We start from the raw sequence: 22,792 nt of genomic DNA, 5'->3' as shown, positions 1-22,792 counted from the left end.
ACTTACCACCCACCTGCTGGCGGCCTTTCAGGATGAGTGTGCGAGCAAGTTCTCATGAGGAAACTGGCTAGTACTTCAGGTATATTACTTATAATTACAATGTATGCACACTGATGCATACTCGCCTATTTGCAAATGACTCTGCAATTTATTCACATTGTCTATGCAGTATGAAATGTGCCCACTGGTCCCCTTAATATCCGTGCTGATGCAAACACTCGTGAATCTTTCCCCAAGTGCTATGTGGAAACAGCCAGAAAGCCCCCCACCTTCTTAACATTTCAGCTACAAATAGGGGACAAGGGACGTTACCAGAAGCCCTACAAATCCTCTGGGAGTTGGTGATTTTACTCTCCTCCTGGTCGGAGATGGGCTCCTACCTGGGGTCCCCAGCCATGGCATGGGTACAATATTGCTGTGTGGTTCTCCAGTGGCCCCTGGTCCAAGCAGACATCTTTCGCCTTGTTGTTTCGAAGCTGCGGGAATAAGCAAAACACCATCTATCAGAGCTCATGGGGTGGAACTTCTGCTGCCCAACCCTTGCTCCACCATGCCTTGGCCCCAACTTCTTGATACAAAGGCCACACGACCCCCCAGTAAGGACCAAGGCTCACATCTGTGAGGTGATCATTTTAGCAAGAAAGACCAAGCCCTTCATTGGACGGTGTGGGCACCCGCCCTCTGCCTGGGACACCTCCAGCTTCCGCTTACACACAGCTACCCCATCCCCAGCACAAAAGAGGGCCTCGGGGAACATTTGGACGTAAGTACACCAGTTACCCACTGGTTATCCAAAGTGGGCCTCGACACCAACATGGGTTTTAATCACCCTGGGAGTCATAGGTCAGCTTTTTTTTTTTTTAATTTAAAAAAATTTTTAAAGATTTTATTTATTCATTTGAGACACAAAGAAACAGAGAGAGAGAGAGAGAGCATGAGCAAGGGGAGAGGGAGAAGCAGGCTCCCCCATGAGCCAGGAGCCTGATGTGGGGCTCGATCCCAGGACCCTGGAATCATGACCTGAGTCGAAGGCAGATGCTTAACCATCTGAGCCACCCAGGCGTCCCCAGAGGTCAGCCTCTGAAGTCATTACTGACACGGAGGCATCAAAAACAATGATCCAAAAAGCAAACAAACACCTTGCCATCATGAAAAGCCCTGGCAACATTTATCTATATATTCCAAAAGTACTTACTGAATGCCTCCACTGTGCCAGGCACCATCCTAAGTGTTTGGAATGCATCTGTGGAGGGACAGCCAAAATCCCCAAGACAAACCCCTGAGCCCAGCGAGGCACATCTCTTCAGGAACATGTAAGAATCTGCCTCACTGGAACCTCACGGGGTTCTCTTATTCTGCTTTGGTGTCCATCCCACCAGCATGCTGCAATCCCAGCTACTGGGAAAACGGCAATGGTGGTGGTCTTATCCATATATACTCGGTCGTCTCCAGATTCTATTCACCATGGAACCAAACTAACCAGGGATAAATCAAGAAGAGGAGAGAGGCAAGGGGCACTTTGCTTTGGTGTGCCCAAACTGTGTCTAGGTTCGGGCAACTGAGTGGAGCTCTAACGCCTGTTTTTTTTGTTTGTTTGTTTGTTTTAAAGACTACAAAAATAATACCAACTTACCAAGCTCTCTTGAAAAATGTAGAAGAAAGTAACAATTGTTCATAATCCTTTCCCACAATCAGTTAATTTTTCCCCATATTGAGATAATCTAGTTTTGTTCGATTTTGATGATAATGAGAAACTTCGCATGTAAAGCTTTGTTCCCATTTCAGGTTTTCTTAAGAAAATAATCTGAGAACTGGGATTATAGTAGCAAGAGGTATGGATCCCTTCATGTTCTTAAAATATGTTGTCCGATTCCCTCCTGGAAACCTTGAACTACTTTCTATTCCCATCCACAATATGTAAATACTTATTAGTCCCGAGTTTCACCGTTTAAGAAGATTGTGTGAGTCAAAGTGTACAAACTTCCAAACCCAGATTCTGGGGACTCTAAGTTACAGTGTGGTGATTATAGCCAATATTACATACTCGAAAATTGCCAAGTGCATAGATCATCTTAAATGTTCTTAGTGCAAAAAAGAGATGGTAATTATGGGATGTGATGGAGGTTTAGCTAACTCTATGGCCGTCATCACTTGGTAGTATGGAACTCTATCAAACCAACACACTGGACACCAACACATATAACATTGTATATACGTCAATTATATCTCAATAACGCTGGAGGGGGGCAGAAAGAGAGCTGCTGGGAAGAAAAATTCTAAAGAAAATAGTGGAGTATTGTTTTCTACCCAAATTACCAAAATTTGTGCAGAGGGGTAGAAGTGATGAATCAGACATGTCGCACAAAGAGTCCCAAGCTAGCGATCTCCAAGGAATTGCAAAGCCACCGTAGGAGCCCCGCACCATATTTTAGTTCCTTCTTAGATGCTTTGAGGAAATGTTCATTGTCAATGCTTCCGACGATGCAAAGGATACATGACATGGAAACATCCAAACAACTTCTGAGTTAAAAAGTAATTCGGAAGAGTTAAGATGTTGAAAGCAATGAAATCTTAGAAATACCTCTACTGATGTACTTGGCTTATATTTCCTTTTTATGTCCGTACAACAGCAACATGATAAATGTGACTAATGAAGCCTAATGAAGTTTTTAAAATAAGTATAAAATAAAAATTACAGGTAATAAAAAATATTGTGTTGAGAGGTGAAGAAAGACATCTTGCTTTTATGAATTTACAATTAATAGTAAATTGGAATGTTTCATGTTTAGCAATTATTTCCCTTTTTGAGAATTATTTGTTTATTTCCCCATTGGGATCTCAAGTGGTTTTACTATAGATTTATAAGAGCTCTTTATATAGTAAGGATATTGTTTTTATGGCATATTTGTTCCAAATAATGATTTCAGAATGCTAGGCTTTTAAATTTTGTTTCTAATGTTATGCAAAGAAATCTGTTATTCAGCCATTTAATAAATATTTATGGAGGGTCTGCTACATGCCTGGGACTGTGCTAAGCTTAACGAACGCAAAGGTAAAACAGTCCTCGCCCTGAAATAGTGCATGGTCTGGAGAGACAGACAAAGAGAGAGCTAGTACAATACTGAGTTGCCTGGACAGCAAGAACATCCTCAGCCCAGCTGTGGGTTCAAACACTAAGAAGAGGGACTTGTGAGCCAAGAGTAAGTAGAAGTATTGCTAGAAATGTTCTAGTTTTCACCGAGGTAGCAGCTATGTGGATTTTTGCTTTACGTTATTATGCTACCTATGTATGCTTTATGCATACCATATGTGTATTGTCTTTCACATAAATAGTGGTAAAAGAAAAAAAGATGAGTAAAACCAAGCTAGGGGCTTCAGGGCGATACAAGCCAACCACAGAAGTGTGAGCAAAAGAGTTGGTGGTGAATGTTTTTGTGCACACCGAGTTGCTTTTACACGTGGAAAAGCCATTATCTCATCCATAGGAGAGTCAGGATATCAAGTATCCACATGTCTTTCTTTAAAAATCATTTTAATGCAGTCCAGCTAATAGAGGTAAATAAACATTTAAAAATCAAGGGAAACAAAACACAAATGATCCAGTTAAAAAATGGGTAGAAGACACAAGTAGACATTTTTCCAAGGAAGACATCCAGATGGCCAACAGACACATGAAAAGATGCTCGATGTCACTCACCATCAGGGAGATACAAATCCAAACTATGATGAGATATCATCTCATACCTGTCAGGATGGCTAAAAATAACAACACAAGAAACAGCAAGTGTTGGCGAGGATGCAGAGAAAGGGGAACCCTCATGCACTGTTGGTGGGAATGTAAACTGGTGCAGCCACTGTGGAGAACAATACGGAGGGTCCTCAGAAAGCTACAAATAGAACTACCCTACGACCCAGCAATTGCACTACTAGGTATTTACCCAACGACACAAAAATACAGATTCGAGGGGTTACATGCACCCCGATGTTTACAGCAGCATCAATGGTAGCCAAACTATGGAGAGAGCCCAAGTGTCCATCAACTGACGAATGGCTAAAGAAGATGTGGTATTTACTCAGCCATCAGAAAGAATGAAATCTTGCCGTTTGTAATGACATGGAGGGAGCTGGAGTGTATTATGCTAAGTGAAATAAATCAGTCAGAGAAAGACAAATACCATATGATTTCACTCATATGTGGAATTTAAGAAACAAAACAGATGAACACAGAGAAAGGGGAAGAGAGAGGGAAACAAACCATAAGAGACTTAATGATAGAGAACAAACAGGGTTGATGGAGGGAGGCGGGGGGGATGGGCTAGATGGGTGATGGGTATTAAGGAGGGCGCTTATGATGAGCCCTGGGTGTTGTATGTAAGTGATGAATCACTGAATTCTACTCCTGAAACCAATACTGCACTGTATGTTAAGTAACTAGAATTTAAATAAAAACTTGAAGAAAAAACAATCAAGGGAAAATGGCTTCCTATCTGAGTGGGCGCAGACGTCATCACTGTTGCAGGTGAGGCAGGAACACGGGGGCTGACCCCCACTCAGAGGTGTCTCTCTACCTTTGCCACCGTGCTGGCGTCTGGGTGCGGCAAAAAGAACTCGTAGCTTGAGAAGCATTACAATACGATTCACGGAATAATCACAAATTTTGTCACTAAAATGAATTTAACTGAGAAGCTACTCTGAAAGGTATGCAACACAAAGTAAAATAATGTTTGCATCTAAAATCCCAGTTAATATTAACAAAGACTGAGAAGTCAATGAAGCAGTCAGGAGAAAGTGTGTTAACGTTCTCGTATTAACACCACTTGACCCTTCACTACGGAGACTCAGAGATGAATTTTTTTTTTTTAAAGATTTTATTTATTTATTTGACACAGAGAGAGAGACAGCCAGCGAGAGAGGGAACACAAGCAGGGGGAGTGGCAGAGGAAGAAGCAGGCTCCCAGCGGAGGAGCCTGATGTGGGGCTCGATCCCACGACTCCGGGATCACGCCCTGAGCCGAAGGCAGACGCTTAACGACCGAGCCACCCAGGCACCCCATCAGAGATGAATTTTTTAAAAAAACATTAGAGGTGGTGCAGTTGCTGGGTCGTAGGGCAGTTCTATTTTTAACTTTTTGAGGATCCTCCATACTGTTTTCCCGAGGGGCTGCACCAGTTTGCGTTCCCACCAACAGGGCAAGAGGGTTCCCCCTTTCTCTTCAACTTCGCCAACACCTGTTACTTCTTGTGTTGCTGATTTGAGCCGTTCTGATGGGTGTGAGGAGGTATCCCATCATAGATTTGATTTGTATTTCCCTGATGAGGACTGATGGTGGGCATCTTTGCAGTACTTGGTATTGACCACAAGAATACAAAAATACTAATTCAAAGGGATACGTGCACCCTGATATTTATAGCAGCATTATCTAAATAGCCAAATTATGGAAACGGCCCAAGCGTCCGCTGAGTGATGAATGCATCAAGAAGATGTGGTATATCTACAATGGAATATTAGTCATCTACACGAAGGAATGAAATCTTGCCAACTGCAATAATGTATATGGAGCTAGAGAGGACAATGCTAAGCGGAGTAAGTCAGTCAGAGAAAAAGAAATCCCTTATGATTTCCCTCATATGTGGAATTAAAGAAACAAAACAAATGAGCATAGAGAAAAAAAGGACAAGGAGGCAAACCAAGAAACAGACTATAGAGAACAAATTGATGGTTACTGGAAGGGAGTGGGGTGGGGGTAGGGGTGAAATAGGTGATGGGGATTAAGGAACCAGGATGAACACCCAAAACTAGTATTACACCGTATGTTATCTAACTGCAATTTAAATAAAAACTTAAAACAATGAAGAACATTAGAGGTATAATGCATAATGCAATTAAGACAAGACATATACAATTCACATGACTAGGAAGATTTTTTAAAGCCAAAAAACAAGCTAGCTAAAAACTTGGGAAAGAGCAAGGAACATTAAACCCAGAAATATTCATTGGCCTGGGGAAAGACTCTCAAACAGAATTGTACATGAAAAACGAAAGATATAAATTGCAAATCTAGTATGATATTCAGTCTGCCTTCTTCTTTTTCCCACTGCTCGGGGGCCTGGTGTGGTGAAAAGAACCAGTAGGAGTGAGCGTTAGAAATAAAGTTGTCTAAATAATGGCAAATTTTGTTACCAAACTGAATTTGATTAGTTTGGTTTCTTTCATTTAATGTTATAGTCCGTATGAAATATCTTTTAGCATATGGTGAGCTCAGCAAGCAGAGAAGGGGTAATAGAAACAAATGCCCTAAAATGTTAACATGGATCATATCTGGGAATTGGGATTTGGAATAAGTTTTGTTTCATCTTTATATTTTTTATAGAGTGTGTGCATTGAATTTATTACTTAGAGAGATTTGCAAAAACAAAATCTTCCCCCCTCCAAAAATCAGACTGTGATCTCTATGTTGACTCCATGGCCACCCCATTGTTCAGCTCCAGAAACATCATTTACACTGTGCTTCATGTGAAGGGCAGACCCTGGAGCTGTTCAGTGCACAGCCTGTGGAACTGTGCCCTTGCCATCTTCTTGAATTTTCCCATTATTATTCTTTGCTTTTTAATACTATTTTTCTCCTAATTATAATATTATCATATAAAAATCAGCAATAATTGGGAAAACATGACAAAGTACCCCCACAAAGACTGCCTGCCTCACTACTGGAGGTAACTACAAAAATCATCTCCATTTCCCCATTGCTATTTTCCTACTTGCTTCCAATCTAAAATAGAAGCAAATCCAATTTTATAATCCTTTTTTTTTTTTTAGAGAGAGAATGTTCATGTATGTGCTTGCACAGGTGGGGAAAGAGGCAGAGGGAGAGGGCAAGAAAGAATCTTCTTATGAAGGTTCCAAGCCCAGTGTGGAGCCCTAAGCAGGGCTCGATCTCATAACCCTGAGATCATGACCTGGGTAGAAATCAAGAGTCGGACGCTCAACCGACTGAACAACCCAGGTGCCCCCCTGACTTTTTCTTCTAAAGAATTATATCAGGGGCTCCTGGGTGGCTCAGTCAGTTAAGCATCTGCCTTCGGCTCAGATCATGATCTCAGGGGAGCCTGCTTCTCCCTCTGCCTCTGCCACTCCCCCTGCTTGTGCTCCCTCTCTCTCTCTGTCAAATAAATAAAATCTTAGAAAAAAGAATTATATCAACTTTCTCATGCCATTAAAGTTTTGTACACACCTTTTGAAATGGCTGCAAAATATTTCAAACTATTACTATGGTATATTTAACTAACCTTGAAGTTAGATTCAAAATTTTTAGTCCAAAAAAAAAAAAAAGTCACTGAGATGAACAATTACTCTCAAATCTTTGTCCTCATTTCAAATTACTTGCTTGGGATAAGAGTGGAGATGAAAGTGTGACTATCATTAAGCTTTTAATACACGTGGTTCAAATTGCTTTTTAAAAAGCTTGTTTCAATTTACACTCTCACCAGAGGATTTGTGGTTTTTCAAGATCTTGCTGGCGGAGTGCCAACATATATTCCAAAAATGAATCTTTGTTTATTTGGTAGAAGAGAAAAAAAACCTACCTCAATGTATTTTAAGACATATTTTAATTTCTTTGATGATGAAATCCATGAAAAGTTTTCATGTGTTTTCCAACCGTTTGTGTTTCCTCTTGTACTTTATTTTTCTTTGGGGATGCTTTATTTTCTTATTTAAATTAATTATTAAAATTTAAATCAATTCACAGAGCTCCTGATATATTTATTGTATCATCCCTTCGTCTATACTATTTATGGGATACATCCTTCCAGGTTGGCATACTGTTTCTCTATTCAGTTGATGTATAGATTATTTTAATATTTATAAGCTGAGATCCATTATCCGTTTCCTTTGCATTTTCTTCCAGGGCTTTCATTCTTAGAAAGCTCTGGCCCTTTCAGAGATCAGATGCACATGCATTTCCGTATGGTTCTATTATAGTTTCTTTTCTTTCATTTAACGCTATAGTTCATCTGAAATACACTTCAGGATATGGTGAGCTGTAAGAATTTAAATTGTTTTCTTCTCCAAAGAGTAGGCAATTCATCCAACTGTCTTACGAATAATCCATTCACTGCCTGTTGTTTCTCGATGACTCCTTTTGTTTGATCTTACTTTGATAACCAAAAAACCCCCAAACCATGCTTTTGTTTGTAAGAAGAAAGACAAGGCAGTATGGACCTGTTAGTAGTTACTGCTGGGTACCAGCTACTGTCCTCAATCTTCCCGACAGCGCTGTGTGGTGGATTCAGTCCTCACACCCCTAATCTTCACACCTCCCTAATCATTATATAGACTGCCCCCCAAGACACACACTTCCCATTCCAGACTCGGGCTCAGGGGGGACACCTATTCCACACCCCGATGGTTTAACCTGCAGCTGATTTACTTCCTCTAACAGGCATCAGGCCCATAGTAGGAAAAGACACAGTTATAGAAAAAGGAAACACTCTAAGTCATAGAGAGCCTTTATTAGCTTCAGCCTCATGGTCACAGGGCAGCTGCCAGCAGCCCCGGGAAGAAGTCCAAATCCTGGAGCTAGTGGGGTGTCTCCACTGGGTCCAGGGCATCTGGCTGCCTGCACCCCAGCCTGACTCTGTGCCGATTCCGCGTCCAAACACACAACGCAAGGAGGCGACAAAGCTTATATACAAGCATGTTTTCAGCAGCGGTGCTGATATTTTAAAAATGGAAACAACATAAATGTCTCTAGTTTCAGGCAAAACACAGCATATACAAAGGTAGCATCATATATAATCCTTATCAATGCTGCAGGAATGACACAGGAAAATATTCGTCGTAGAGCATTAATCTTTCAAAGTATTATGCACGTGGATACCACGGCTTTAGTAATACATAGATATAGATGTGTTTATAAAAAGCATGTACGTGTGTATATTTAAAAATGCACACACACACACACACACACACACACACACACACACACGCACAGAGTAAAGACCATACATCAAACTGTACATATTATCTACGAAATCTGAATGCCTATGTCCAAGGCTGGCTTCATGACTTACAGGCTGAGACCCTAGGTGATCTATTTTATTCATCTAAGTTCAGCTTTCTGATCAACAAGATGGAAATAATACTTCTACCTCATAAAGAGAGGGCAAAATGAGGTCATACATGAAAAGCACTTAGAATAGTGCTTGGTACATCAAAAGCACTCCGGAAGTGTTGATTGCTATTATTATTATTTTCAAAATTTTCTAAAGTGCATATTTATGGCGTTCGTAATAAGAGCAGAGTCAACCTGCTTTAATATTTAGAGAGGTGATGTCCTCTCATCCTAGAAAATCTAAGAGCATCTATCCTTTTGTTGGTAACAAGGGGCTGACCCCCAGCACTAAGCAATGGGCAGCTCTAGTCAATGCCCGTCTTTATATATGACTTCCTGCTCAATGTCCCACTTACAGGTCCCAGAGAACGTCAAAAGCAGAATGTCCCAACCAGAACTGATCATGCACTCCATACCCAGGGCAGAACAGGCCACCAGAGCCTTTGGTCCATGGCCCCATTGTAACATCTATTATAACGCTGTCCCCCCACCAGCTGGTGAGAGCCTTGCTTTCAGGTATTGCACCTCCAAAACCACTCTTGAATGGATGAATGAACGAATGAGTGAATGACTCTATTCTCTATTTTCCCCCATCAAAGCAGTCCCCAGCCTAATGCATAGCTATCCAAGCTGAAAGCATGTGTGGTCTTAATTACCTCCCCGTATGCAATGGTGTTATTGTATCTTCTCATTTCCGGGTACACGTGGTCCAGGTACCACTGGAAATTCTTACACTTTAAACTCTTCCTCAAGGCTCTTCTTTCGGAGACATCGCCTATGTCAATGCCTGGATTCTGAAAGTAGAGAGAAGTGAGGGGCATTAGTGACAGGGGAGGCCACAGGAGAGGACAGGGGGCCTTCAAAGAAACCATCAGAGAGAAACCTCAAGTCCTGAATGCTTGCTTAGAAAGTAGGTTTAAGGGGACTCACTTGATCATAGAGCCCCAGGCCAGACCGCTGTCCCCTGAGGGCAGCTCGTAGCCCCCAAAGACAACCCCTGAAAGGGACCCTGGGACACACTGATGTTGACAACCTATGTTCCCAGCTCTGTCTCTCCTGCATAACCTCAGCAACTCTCAGAGCCAATTATTAGAGGAATTATTTGATTAAGACAAGGAAATAAATGCCTATAACCACCTCCTGTCTTTCTTCTCCATACAAGTGTGATTTCCCCCTTTGTTGGCTCTTTGTGAAGTTCATTATACACAGAAGTGAAAATAATTTTCCATTGCAAAGCTTGTAATGATGTTCTAATGAATAATTCACTCTGCTTTTACAGAAATGAACCTGTAATGGGCTGCCGTGTGCTGACAGGGGAAAATAAAGTAGTTGAAATATGACTCCACAGACTCAGCCACAAGATGGCCGCGGACCAGCAGGGACGGGATGCTGTCTCTGCAATGGCGGGCAGACAGGCAGCAACTTGGGGGCCAGGGAGAGGTCACATTATTTCATTAAGATTTCTTCTTTCAACAGCCAAACGGCGATTTTAAAGGAAAATCCCCTTAAATATAAGACTTTTAAAATCCAAAGGCAAACCTGGACAGTGATATTTTAACTCTTGGTTTTAAAGTGCTTAGCATAATGAAAGAGAACCGCCATTTTTGAAAAGTGCAAGAGGGTACTGCTGGCATTAGGGACCAGAGGTGGTCTGGAGAAAGCGCTGGGACAGAGCCAGCAACCTTGAACTCTTAAGACTGACAATCCCATTGCAGGTTACAACTTCTCACCCGCAAGCAGGAGTAATAAAACTGATTGTGCTGACCACAGGGCTGTGGGGAGAGTTGAATAAAGACGTGAGCTTGCATCCCTGCCCTGCCATGTGCTATGGGTAGGACGTTAAGCAAGTCACGTTTAACCTCCCAGAGCTTCAGTTTGTCCATCTGTAAAACGGGTCCTTGTCAAGCCAGCATTTATTGATCCCTTAATATTTGCTATGCTCTCTTCTAAGCCTTATATTTATCTTCATGAGAGCGCTGTGAGATCAAGGTTAACAATCCCTGTTTTACAGATGGGGAAACTGTGTCAGGAGGTTGTTATGGGGGCTAAATGAGATATTGCAAATAAGGAACTTACCAAGTGCCAGGGACATAGCAAGGGCTCAGCAAGTGTCACATAATCATGTGTAAAATCACTTCTGGCTTAACACCTATGAAGTGCTATATGGCCATAAGGGGGTGTCAATGCTTTAGAACATTATTTCAATAACTGTAACAATATGATAAACATTCTTCACTTTTATCCTCTTTATCTATAATTCTTACACATATTCCACTGCATTTCTGCTGCTCTGGGCTCCAGCCTCCTGAAACACAGGGGCTGCCCAATCTCCGTGGGAACAATTCCAGGCGACTCTCTCAGGGCATGGCTGAGACACCTACAGGTGCTCTGACTGAAGAGATAAATCTAACTATGGCTGAGGGTGCTGGTCACCCCACGGTGCTGTGGACCTAAGTACCTATAATGAGCATTTTAGTACTCAGTACTTAAACCGAGTACTCTAGTACTTAGATTGGGTACCTTAGTACTTACTAGTTAAGCAAGTGCTTTAGATTTAGTTCTCCCAATCACCCTAGGAAAGAGGACTTGTTATTATTGCTATTTTTAGGCACCTAAGGGACAGAGGCAATAAATGGATTTGTTCAGGATTGCACGTAAGTGGTAGAACAGGGATTCCAACCAAGCTGGCGTAAGCCACTATGAAATACTCCCGCGGGGCTTCAGTGTTCTGGGCAGAATATGGGGGAGACTTGAAGAGTCATGTAAACAGTAGGGACATATGTCATGGGGGCAGCTGGAGCGCCAGGGGAGGGCACAAAGTCAGAGCATATGATGGGGGCCTGTACCAAAACCTTTGGTCAAGAATCTCCTGGACACAATACTTGTCCAGGAGCAGGGCATCAGGACTGCTATAACACGACGGGGATTAACACAACAAGATCCTTCTACTCTTTGTAAATGGATTTTGAGATCTCCACTGTGCCAGTCCCCATGGAAAGTAGGGGTTCTACCACCCCCGAGGTCTGTGAACCCCCTCCAAATGCTCTTATAATTTGGCAAGTGTAATAAGCATCTTTCTGGGGAGGAACCACCAACTGATTCAAGGGATCTGTGACCCATCAAACATAGGACAACAGGTCCAGGGTGATGGGGGAAGGGCTGCCGTGCCCCTACCTCCAGCGGCAGGTTCCACGCAATGTACACGTGAGACTTGTAATCATCCATCCAGACTTCCGCAACCCGGAGGGCGTTCCTCTTGGTGTAGAAGCCAATGTTGCTGTTGTAGGGCTTCTTCTTCCGCTCGATGTGGGCCACTCGTGAGCAAGGCAGGACCTCCATGCTGCCCCCGCAGAGCCACACCTGGAGGCATAAGGACTTTATCAGCCTGACAGAGAAATTCCTAGAGGCCACTGCCATCTCCCCAAGGCCCCAAGGCAATGGTCAGGAGACTTAGCATGAGGGAGAAATTCTAATGTATTTCAGGGTTGGTCTGTTACCGCCGTGTAGGCTAGCCTAACCTAACTCAAACGTGTCAAAGAAGGCTTGGGGGGATTTTTATAGATATAATAGTTTAGGATGTTAAAATAGAGCTCTGGGTAACAGAGGCCCATTAAACTAAGGTGCCTCTGGTGACGCATGGGTTTTCTAAAGTTCTCACTAGCGAACAATCAACACCCGTGGAGGTTTTCTTTCCCACCTGGCTGAACCTATGCCTTGCAAACGGAGAACAGAAAATTCAAACTGAAAAACAAACCATCTTTATTCATATCAGCACAAAGTGTACAATGATCTACTTATGCATTGTTAATATGCTCTATTTTGGAGTCCTAAGAGCACAGATGCCCAGCCTTCTGGAAGCGTGTGCCCCAGGGTTATCACATACAGGCATCACTTGTTATTGCTGGAATATTCAGGTGGAAGGCTGAAATGGCAGTTGCCTTTGGATGCAAAAGCCCAAGGAAATGTCACTTGCCATTCTCTGCATGGGCATGGCAGGCATACAGGCTCAGAAGGCCCTGCTTGCGGGGGAAAGTTGAACTATCCAACTTCTCTCAGTCCCAGACAGGAAAAATAAAGCATTTCTGATTGTCAAGAAGGACTACTTTGTGGAAATAAGCTTCCTGGTCCTGGTGGGGAGAGAAGACACAGAGAAGTTTCAGGGACCTATGCTACTGTCCTGCCATGAGAATCCTGTATAGTCTCCATAAATGAGAGGGTGCTGGGGAGCTGACCCAGTCAGCACAGACACCATTGGTTGCCCCAACCTGGGATACTTCAAGCCACTCTACCTTTAGTCTCCCAGATGCCCTCTGCAGGATACTGGGACCCTCTTGTAAGTTTGCACACCACTCCTGGGTCTTCATTGATTGAATTTGGTGGCAAAATCCACATATGTGTGATCTTTTGTTTCTATTTCCCAACTCTGGCTGCACCACAGGGAAATGATACAGATGGAAAATTCTCCCCATAACCATGAATCTTCACCTTTAAGGAGGAGACTGTGAGCTAAGAGGTTGGTAGACAGTGGGTGGTCCAGATTAGTTTGATTTGGGACCTGACAATTAGGTGCCCCCACAGGTTGGCACAGCAGCTGCTGACAGTGGAAGGAAGCCAAGTCAGGTAGGCAAATATGGCTAAAGGCCTATGGGGAATAGGGATAAGAGACCTTACAGGGCAAAACACGGTAGATGAATTTCCAGGGGTGGGCAATATGCAAAGATACAGAGTTGCACAGGTGTGCAGCATTGGGCAGTTTCGAGATTCAGGGAATGAATGGAAAGACATCCCATGTTCATGGATTTGAAGACGTCATATTTTTAAGATGGCAATACTTCCCAAATTGATTTAAAGACTCAACACGATCCCCATCAAAACCCCAGATGGCTTCTTTGCAGAAATTAACAAACTGATCTCAAAATTCATGTGGAAATATAAGAGACTCAAAAAACCTTAAAAAGAACAAAGCTGGAGGACTTCCACTTCTGATCTCAAAATGTACCACAAAGCTACTATAATCAAGACAGTGTGGTGCAGGCATAAGGACAGACAATAGGATAGAATTGAGAGTCTAGAAATAAACCCTCACATTTATAATTGACTGACTTTCAACAAGGGTGCCAAGATAATTCAGTGGGGGGAAATAGTCTTTTCAACAAATTACGCCAGACAACATGCCAAGGAATGAATTTGGATCACCATCTCACAACATACACAAAAATTAACTTGAAGTGGATCAAAGACCTAAATGTAAGAGCTAAAACTGTAGAACTCTTAGGAGAAAACATAGGGGCAAATTTTCATGACCTATGATTAGGAAAACATTCATTAACTGACAAATGGATAAACAAAAATGGTATATTCATACAACAGAATATTATTTAGCAATAAAATAAATAAAACACTGACACGTGCTACACTATGGATGAACCCTGAAAACATTACAGCTAAGGGAAAGAGGCCAGTCACAAAGGACAGTATATTACATGATTCCATTTATATAAAATGTCCAGTATAAGAAAATCCATGGAGACAGAAAGAAAACTAATGGTTGCCTGGGACTGGGGCTGGGTTTGGAGGAAGGTAGAGTGGCTGCCAGTGGGTATGGGGTTTCCTTTTAAGGTGATAAAAATGTTCTGATATTGACTGAGGTGATCACTGAACAATTCTTTGAATATACTAAAAACCACTGAGTTGTGTACTTTAAATGGGTGAATCATAATGGTATGTAAATATCTCAACAAAGCTGCGACAAAAACAAGTAGGTAGATCAACAGATGATTCCACAGTGAGATGGGGAAAAGAAGATTAAAGGGACAGACTCCAGTCTGGGGCGCTAAGGAGAAGTGATGCAAGCCAAAGCTGAGTTCTGTGAAGACCAGATTCTGAGCAGGGGTCACAGGTGCAGGGGTATGAAGGGCCCCAGCAAAAGCCAGAAACCCAGTCACAAGAATGGTGGTGCCAGGTGGGAACAGAACCCACAGGCGGGCCGACTTGGTGCCAGTCTTCTGTAAGCAGTCCAGACAAAGGTCAGGATTGTCCAAATTATTCCAGATTGTCCTTGGGGTGCAACTAGGCTCACAAGGGGTGTCAGGTGGCCTTCCTTGCTATTAGTGGGCTGAGAGAAGAGAGGGGCCAGTCAGACCCCAAGCCTCTTAAACGAGAGTGGGAGACAGTGTGCCAGGCTGGGAGGCAGGCAGCACAGCACGTCTGTCCTGTGTGGCAGGGACACTGGCTTCCTGTCCTGGGCTCTGCCATGTGGATACCAGTTGGTACACTCAGTGGACACCAACTCAGAGCCACTTAGCTCTTCCCGTATGGTCTGGGGAAAAGCAAGGGGCTGTCAGACTGTTTAGTGTCTTGATGGTATAGCCCTCTGCTGGACCCAGCAAACCTAGAGTGAATCACCAGGGCTGGATGCTGGCACGGATGCCTGTAACATCATTACAGGCCCCTTCTGCCTGGAAGACATTCCTGTTACCATCCTGGGCCTGCCTGGCCTTATCTACACCTCAGCCTGTCACCTCCAGTGACTCAGACCGGATTTAGGGTCATAAGCATGAGCAACCAGCAGCAGTACATCTTGAATGAGACAGAAAATGACTTCACTGAAACACTCAAGCTGCAAACTACTCTGGAAATATCAGGCAGAAGACGGGATTCAAAGTAAAAGGAAGGAAGGAAGGAAGGAAGGAAGGAAGGAAGGAAGGAAGGAAGGAAGGAAGGAAGGAAAAGAGGGAGGGATAGGGAGGGAGGAAGAAAAGGGGGAGAGGGGAAGCAAGGAAGGAAGGAAGGAAAGAAGGAAGGAAAGAAGGAAGGAAGGAAAGAAGGAAGGAAGGAAGGAAGGAAGGAAGGAAGGAAGGAAGGAAGGGAGGGAGGAAGGAAGAGCAGAAAAGAAAAAGAAGACACACAAACACCCAGTAGGTGTGGGAAGCAAACTGAGCCCAGTCCCTCGGGCGCTGAGGGACAGTCCCATCTCTGGAGCAGGTCCTGGGAGCCCCCTCTGCTCTACCCTTCCCCCATCCTCCACTTCTGCAGACCCTTCCCTCACAGAGGTGAGTGTCTTCACTCTGCCTGCTCCAGAACCTAGGACCAGCCAAATCCTTACAACCAAGCACCAAACATCAAGTACCTCATGAAGTCCTCACAGATGAGGAAAACTGAGGACTCAAGAGGTTGATTAAGTTGTTTACAATCCACAGTCAGTATGTGGAGGAACCAGAACCACAACCCGATCACATGCCATACCTGCACGCCGGCCCTTACTGGTGGGCACTGTAGCTCCCCTCCGATGCAGGGGGAGCTGACCAGGGGTCATGGGTCCTTCGCCATTTCTGCGGCCACAGCCTGCACCTCTGACCTGCACTGTAGCCCGGGTAAGCAAGGGGGCAGGGTGTGGTTACATGGCCTGAGGAAGCTCAGTGGATCCAAGGTGGCACCAACGAGACCCTCAAGGTGAGGGGTGTCATTGTGAGGGGAGCCAAGGTGAGCCTCCTGCCACACAAAGCCATCTGGAGGGTGACACTGCAAGGGGACTGGGAGGGGCCAGTGAGTGGAGTGATTCTCAAGTCTCGGGAGGCTCTGCTCCAAGTTGGCAGGAGTGGTCACAGCAGAGCTCATGGGGTGGCCCTAAGTGTTGATAAGTTGATGTGGAGTGTGCCCAAGGTCAATGACTGAGTGTAGACAGTAGAAGTGAAGCCATTCAAGAGAGTGGACTGAATACCTTAGACACAGACCAACAGGTGAGCTATGGCAGCTGCCGAGGGCTGCTCCAGAGGACTGCTATTCACCTGGCTCCTACTCTACCTGAGAGGTATGAAAGCAAAAGGGTAGTTCCCTAACCAGGAGCTAGTGAGCTAGTTGATCCTTCTGCCAGACATAAGCACTAGCTACATGCGTCCCAAGTATAGCTGATCCCAAGGAAGGATTACCATTACTGTTTATCAGCCCAAATGGTGAGTCCTACAGAGACTGGAAAAAATGATACCAAAGGGAAATGAATAAGAAGGGGAGGATGAAAGACTAATTGGTACGTCTCTGATGCCAAGGAGGAAGAAGGAGGGAGTAGGCCCTTTAGATGGGCTGAAATGGGCCAAGAAGACAGCACACTCCAAGCTCTGGGACCAGCCCTGGGGCGGGGGGGTGCAGAGAAGCCATGACGTGTCTCTTAGTGACCCTTTACCAGGGAAGTGGGGAAATGACCATCAGGAGGTATGGTGACTCCAGGAACAGGTATTAACTAAATTATTCAACCAGAGAATTCCGCTCAGAGCCTACTTGCTAGCATGGGAATGACATAGGAAGGGTCAACAGACAAGTTGCTCCTTGCTCTCATGAAGCTGATGATCTCGCAAGGGAAACACGTTAATTAAATCATCACAGGCAGAAGTGTGTTCTCCGAAATGAAGCGAATTCCTGTGAAGGAAAGCGACACAGTGCTGGAAAAACTGGCATTCAAGAAAGGGACATGACGCATAGGCTCAGAGAAACTATCCCTGATGTGGGACAGGTAAGGTGAAATCAGAAGGCCTGGGATGCCTGGGTGGCTCAGTCGGTTAAGTGTCTGCCTTCGACTTCAGGTCATGATCCCAGGGTCGTGGGATCGAGCCCCACATCGGGCTCCTTGCTCAGTGGGGAGCCTGCTTCTCCCTCTTCCTCTGCTGCTCCCCCTGCTTGTGCTCTGTCTCTGACAAATAAATAAATAAAATCTAGAAAGAAAGAAAGAAAGAAAGAAAGAAAGAAAGAAAGAAAGAAAGAAAGAGAAAGAAAGAAAGAAAGAAAGAAAGAAAGAAAGAAAGAAAGAAAGAAAGAGAAAGAAAGAAAGAAAGAAAGAAAGAAAGAAAGAAAGAAAGAAAGAAAGAAAGAAAGAAAGGGAAAGAAAGAAAGATCAGAAGGCCTAGACTGAGCTAACTTGGTTAAAGTGGGCAAAGTGGACGAGAGCCCAGGCACAGTGCAGTGGCCTTGTGCAGAGGGAGCCTGGGGCGGTGGGCTGTGTTCAAGATGCCTGCAACAATCCCTCCCACTCTCCTTTCTAATGTGGCTGGCTTTTGCTCCTTCCAAAGGGTCGGATCTACTTTCCATTCTCTTGGATCTGGACTAGGCTTAGACTTGCACTGATGAGTAGAATGCACTAGAAGTGATGTTTTGCACTTTCTAAGGCCAGGCCTTAGGAGGTTTTATAGTTTTCACTTTCTCCCTCTTGGGATCCTGAGTTCACCAGCTGTGAAGAAGCTGCAGACGAAAGACCGTGGGGTGAAGGGGGTCTGGCCTGGCCTCACCAACGTGCCTTGGGCCTCAGCGGGACCAGACACCTCCAGCCAAGCCACTGACTCACCACCTATGCGTGAATGAGCCCACCAATGCTGTGAAGAGCAGAAGCACCACCTAGCTGACCCCAGCCCAAATCGCCAGACTCTGGAATCATGAGCAAATCCACTGTGCTTTGAAGCCACTGAATTTGAACGTACATAAACAACTGACATACGTGGAATATTCAAGAAACTGAAAGAACAGCCATGTGGCTGTATCTCAGAGCAGGGGTGGAAAGGAGGAGAAGAGCCTGAAATGAAGCTGGGGGTGCCAGCCAGGCCTGCAGACCACACTGAGGAAACTGATCTTTGTTCTAAATGTGAAGCCACTGAAAAATATGAATTTGAAAAAGTCACCCTAGCTGAAGTGTGGGGACCAGTTTAGTATCCAGGAGAGGGGAGACAGAGAAAGCAAGAGGGTCTTACTGCCATCCTGGGAACAAATGCTGGTAGCTTTGGCTAAGGCAGTGGAATACAGGTTGATGGATCTGAGCTTGTGAATGGCAAAATCTTGAGCAATGGGTTGGATGTGGCAGAGACGAAGAAGGACCAGGAGGGACTATTACTACCATAGCGTGGTAGCATCATACCCTGGGCCAGAAAGCCTGATACCCGGGCCTCTGGAGGCAAAGGAGCATCACAAGACATGTCCTTCCTATTTTGGACAGTGAGGCCCTAGAAGAGGAGGACACTGGGAGAAGGATGTCAATGAGTGCGAATGCTTTCTGATTTCTCCACCATTGTTCTAGAGAGTCTTCAAGGGCACACTGGCTTAATTCCATCTTTTGATGCTTTCATTCATTCAACTCATGTTGTTTCATAAATATTTCAATAGCTCATTAGAGTCTTAAAGACGATGTAAAGTATGTCATCGGACGAGGCAAAAGTTGGTATATCCAGAATTATGCCTGGATCTCAGCTTGTCCGCTGGTCTCCCTGGATGTCCTCTGTACTTCCCAAAGTCTCAAGTCTTCCCTTCAAGGGCAGGATGAGAAGCTGGCCCACATCACTGGTTCCCAAACCAGTCTGTGCCTCCAAATCACCAAGGGAGTGCTTTAAAATTACAAATGCCTGGGTCCCACCCCAGACCTATGAACCACATTCTCCAGAGAGTAGCTGAAGGACAACTGGGTGTTTAAAAATGTCCCTCAGGTGTAGCCAGGGTTGGGAACCACAGGCCTAAAGTCTTTTAATATCTATTCTGAGTCAACGGTTTTATGACTGAGGCCAAGAGAAGTTAGGGTGTGCCTGGCCGAAGCTCAGACCACCAGGTAGTGGTTCTGGGATGTTGGGAAGAGGTGTGGGAATCTAATGTTCCAGGTACTGCCTGGACCGCGCTCTCTCCAGTGCCTCCATCACCAAGGAGGCTGGTAGGTAAGGGGGGAAGCGAGGGAGCCAGAAGTCATTGCCTTGGTGGAGGTGAGGAGCTGTGGAGGAAGCCAGGAGACATGGATGGAAGAGGCCAGGAGCTAAAGCCAATGTGGCCAGTTCATTTATACACCTATTGTAGGTGATGGCCTCTAACCAGTTTTGATATATGTTCTCATCTGGAAAAAAAGAGTTGAAGCCCATCCTCCAATCTGTTGACTTTGTCCATTTCTTAAATTTAATTTCAACTGCCCAACATATAGTACATCATTAGTTTTGATGTAGTGTTCATTTATTCATTAATTGCGTATAACACAAGTGCTCATTACATCACGTGCCCTCCTTAATGCCCACTGCCCAGTTACCCCATCCCCCCACCAACCTTCCCTTCTACAACTCTCAGTTTGTTTCCCAGAGTCAAGGGTCTCTCATGGTTTGTCTTTATCCATTTTAAATTATAGGCACATGCTATCATACTACGAGATTTTACAGATGATAAGTGTATATAGAGAGACATTTGAAGTTACATAGAAATGGAAGTGCTAATATACTCCTCTTGGCCCCCAGTGGATTATCTTGCATGTCTGGCTTTGGAAACCACTACAAGAATTCAAATATTCAAGGTCTAGTCTTATTCCACTGTTTTTAGAAGCCAGCTGTTGCTGAAAAGCAGCAGAAAGTACTGTTCAGGAATGAGGTTTGTAGCCAAAGGAATGTAGTGAGAATTTTCAACTGTGTGCACCATGAGAACATGAAAGCCACTTTTCCCGAGATGCTCCAGGCATCATCGGTGGTGGGGGGGGAGGGAGCAGCTGTCTCTGGAGAGAGCCTCAGATGCTGTTACAGGAGGAGGCCCAGAGCCCGCTGTATCTCCCTCTGCCCCCGCACCCCAGTCATTCCGATTGAACAGGAAGCTGCAGGATCCAGGAAGAAATCCAGGTGCTATCCTCAGCACTCTGTTCCCCAGGCACTGGTCAATCCATCACCAAGTCCTGTAGATCATGACTCTTAACCATGGATCAACTGCAGTCATTTCCCCTCACACCCACCATGACCACTTGCCCACCACCTCCTCCACCATCACTCCAAGCTGCCCCCACCTGGACCACAGCACCCACCTCCTAATGCCTCCATTCATCTGGCCTCCACTTGGCAGCCAGAGTCCCATGATCTGATCACATTATTCCCCTGAATACTTTATGGGCTCCCACTTGCTCTGATAATCAAGTCCAGAATCTTAAAGTGACTTTGGAGGACTTGCATGCCTTACCCTGCCATCATCCTCTCTGCAGCTCCCTCCAGTGACCCTTCTTCGTTTTCTTCCAGCCTCGAAGACTTTGCTATGCCCCTGCCTGGGACACTGCTTCCTTCTCCACCTTGTTACCTCCTCCTCCAACTTCAGCCTTAGCTCAATCAACGCTTCCTCAGGGAAGCCCCCCATAAGTCAGAGCGTCTTACTATATGCTCACGTAGCACTTCCACACGCTTGTGTAAGCACAACTGACTGCAGTTGTGATTTTGTGAGTGTGCCCCCCACACAGCGGGTGTGTGAGAGTATTACTTTCTCTTCTCTTTACTGGGCTATTAACTCGATGAGGACAAGACCCAGGTCACCCTGTGTCCCCACTGCCCAGGACCTGGTCTAGCACGTCGGTAAGCACCTGACAAATTCTTTGTTCAATGGATGAATGAACATGTGAATGCATTAATGAATGCAGTGGGGATGGAGCGTGCATGTGTGGAATGGGTCTGGAGAGAGAGCATAAGAGGGAGAGAGGGAGGAACGAAAAGAAGAAAAAGGATGGAAATAATCTAGAGATACGACATGACAGGCACAGAAAAGAAAGTCAGATTGACCAAGGGCCTTTATTATAGGACTCAACACCAGGAAGCTCTGAGTCTCCCCAACTGCTCTGCCCACAAACCCAAAACCACCCTGTGCTTCTGGGACTGCTGCTCCTTGGCACCTTGGCTCAGAGTGCAAATCCAACCCAGTCTGGACCCAGCTGGGAGGCATCCTCTAGCACAAGCCAACAGATACCGAGGAAGAATCAACCGTTTTATTCTCTAGTAAGGAAAGACCACAGGCTCCATTTCTCCCACAATTTGGGTACGCTCATTCTATCCCCCAACCCCAGTTTTCTCATCTATAAGTGAAGGGGAGGCTATCTCTGAGGTTTCTTTCAGCTCTAGTGTTCAGTGTCTATTATTCCTTAAACCATAGACCACAGTCCCAGGCTGGAAGGCCAGGGTCATCACCAGTGGGGGACACCAGCTTCCTTAGGCTGCCCCACCCCAGTGTTGAGTTTCTTGAGGAATAATCTTGAGACCACCAGGAATCCGCCAACTAATGAATTCACGCATGTTATCTAGAGCACTGGTTTATCTCTGAATCAAATCTCTGGGGCGCCTTGGGGTTCCCATCTTCTATCACAGGCAGTTTTCAGGCATGCACTGAAACTGTGTTTTCTCCTTATGAACCAGTCAACACTCCCTGTGCCACTTACTGAACGAATTTCTTGAATGGCATTTTCTTGCCTTGGCATAGTGTGTAAAAGAGACACTACCGGATCTCAGATCTAAACCATGGCTAAGTGTGTCTGTCCTTTTAATTTGTCCCAAATTTATTTCTGGTGAGAAACCATCACTTTCTTTATTCTATTATCAGTTGTACAGTTGGCTTTCTCTTGGAGACCATCTTTCATACTCCACAAAACAAGTACTATCACTTCCTAAGATGTTAAGATGAGTAGAAAGCAAGATGGCCGCTGGTCTTCCTCACTCACTATGGGGCACTCAACATCCTAGTCTTTACTCCTGTGAGGAAACACAGGCCAAGATGACCCGTGGTGGTGTGTGTGAGTGAGTCTTCTGTGTCACTCATGCAGTCAAAACTGTGTACGTTATACCGTCAAATGTCAGTTTCTTTCATTTGGGGGATATGGACTATTTCTGATCTATGAAAGTTAATTAATTTAGAAAGAAATTAAGAGAAATTAATTAATT

At 44.7% G+C, this 22,792-nt stretch overlaps 1 protein-coding gene across 2 annotated transcripts in view; it reads right to left on the bottom strand.

The window, feature by feature from the left end:
* GALNT17 (polypeptide N-acetylgalactosaminyltransferase 17) overlaps positions 1-22,792 on the bottom strand; it is a 434,901-nt gene that overhangs the window by 26,224 nt on the left and 385,885 nt on the right. For both annotated transcript variants that reach the window (XM_045786142.2, XM_087868355.1), the window contains exons 7-9: positions 12,288-12,473; positions 9,770-9,907; positions 381-476 (exon numbers count right to left, since the gene is read on the bottom strand). In XM_045786142.2, the coding sequence (XP_045642098.1) occupies positions 381-476; positions 9,770-9,907; positions 12,288-12,473 (420 nt within the window). The remainder of the gene's footprint in view (positions 1-380; positions 477-9,769; positions 9,908-12,287; positions 12,474-22,792) is intronic.

The sequence above is a fragment of the Ursus americanus genome, chromosome 2 (assembly GCF_024610735.1).
Source record: "Ursus americanus isolate L20-20 chromosome 2, mUrsAme1.1.p, whole genome shotgun sequence".
Taxonomy (NCBI): Eukaryota; Metazoa; Chordata; class Mammalia; order Carnivora; family Ursidae; genus Ursus; species Ursus americanus.
This window is presented reverse-complemented; position numbering and strand designations above follow the sequence as displayed.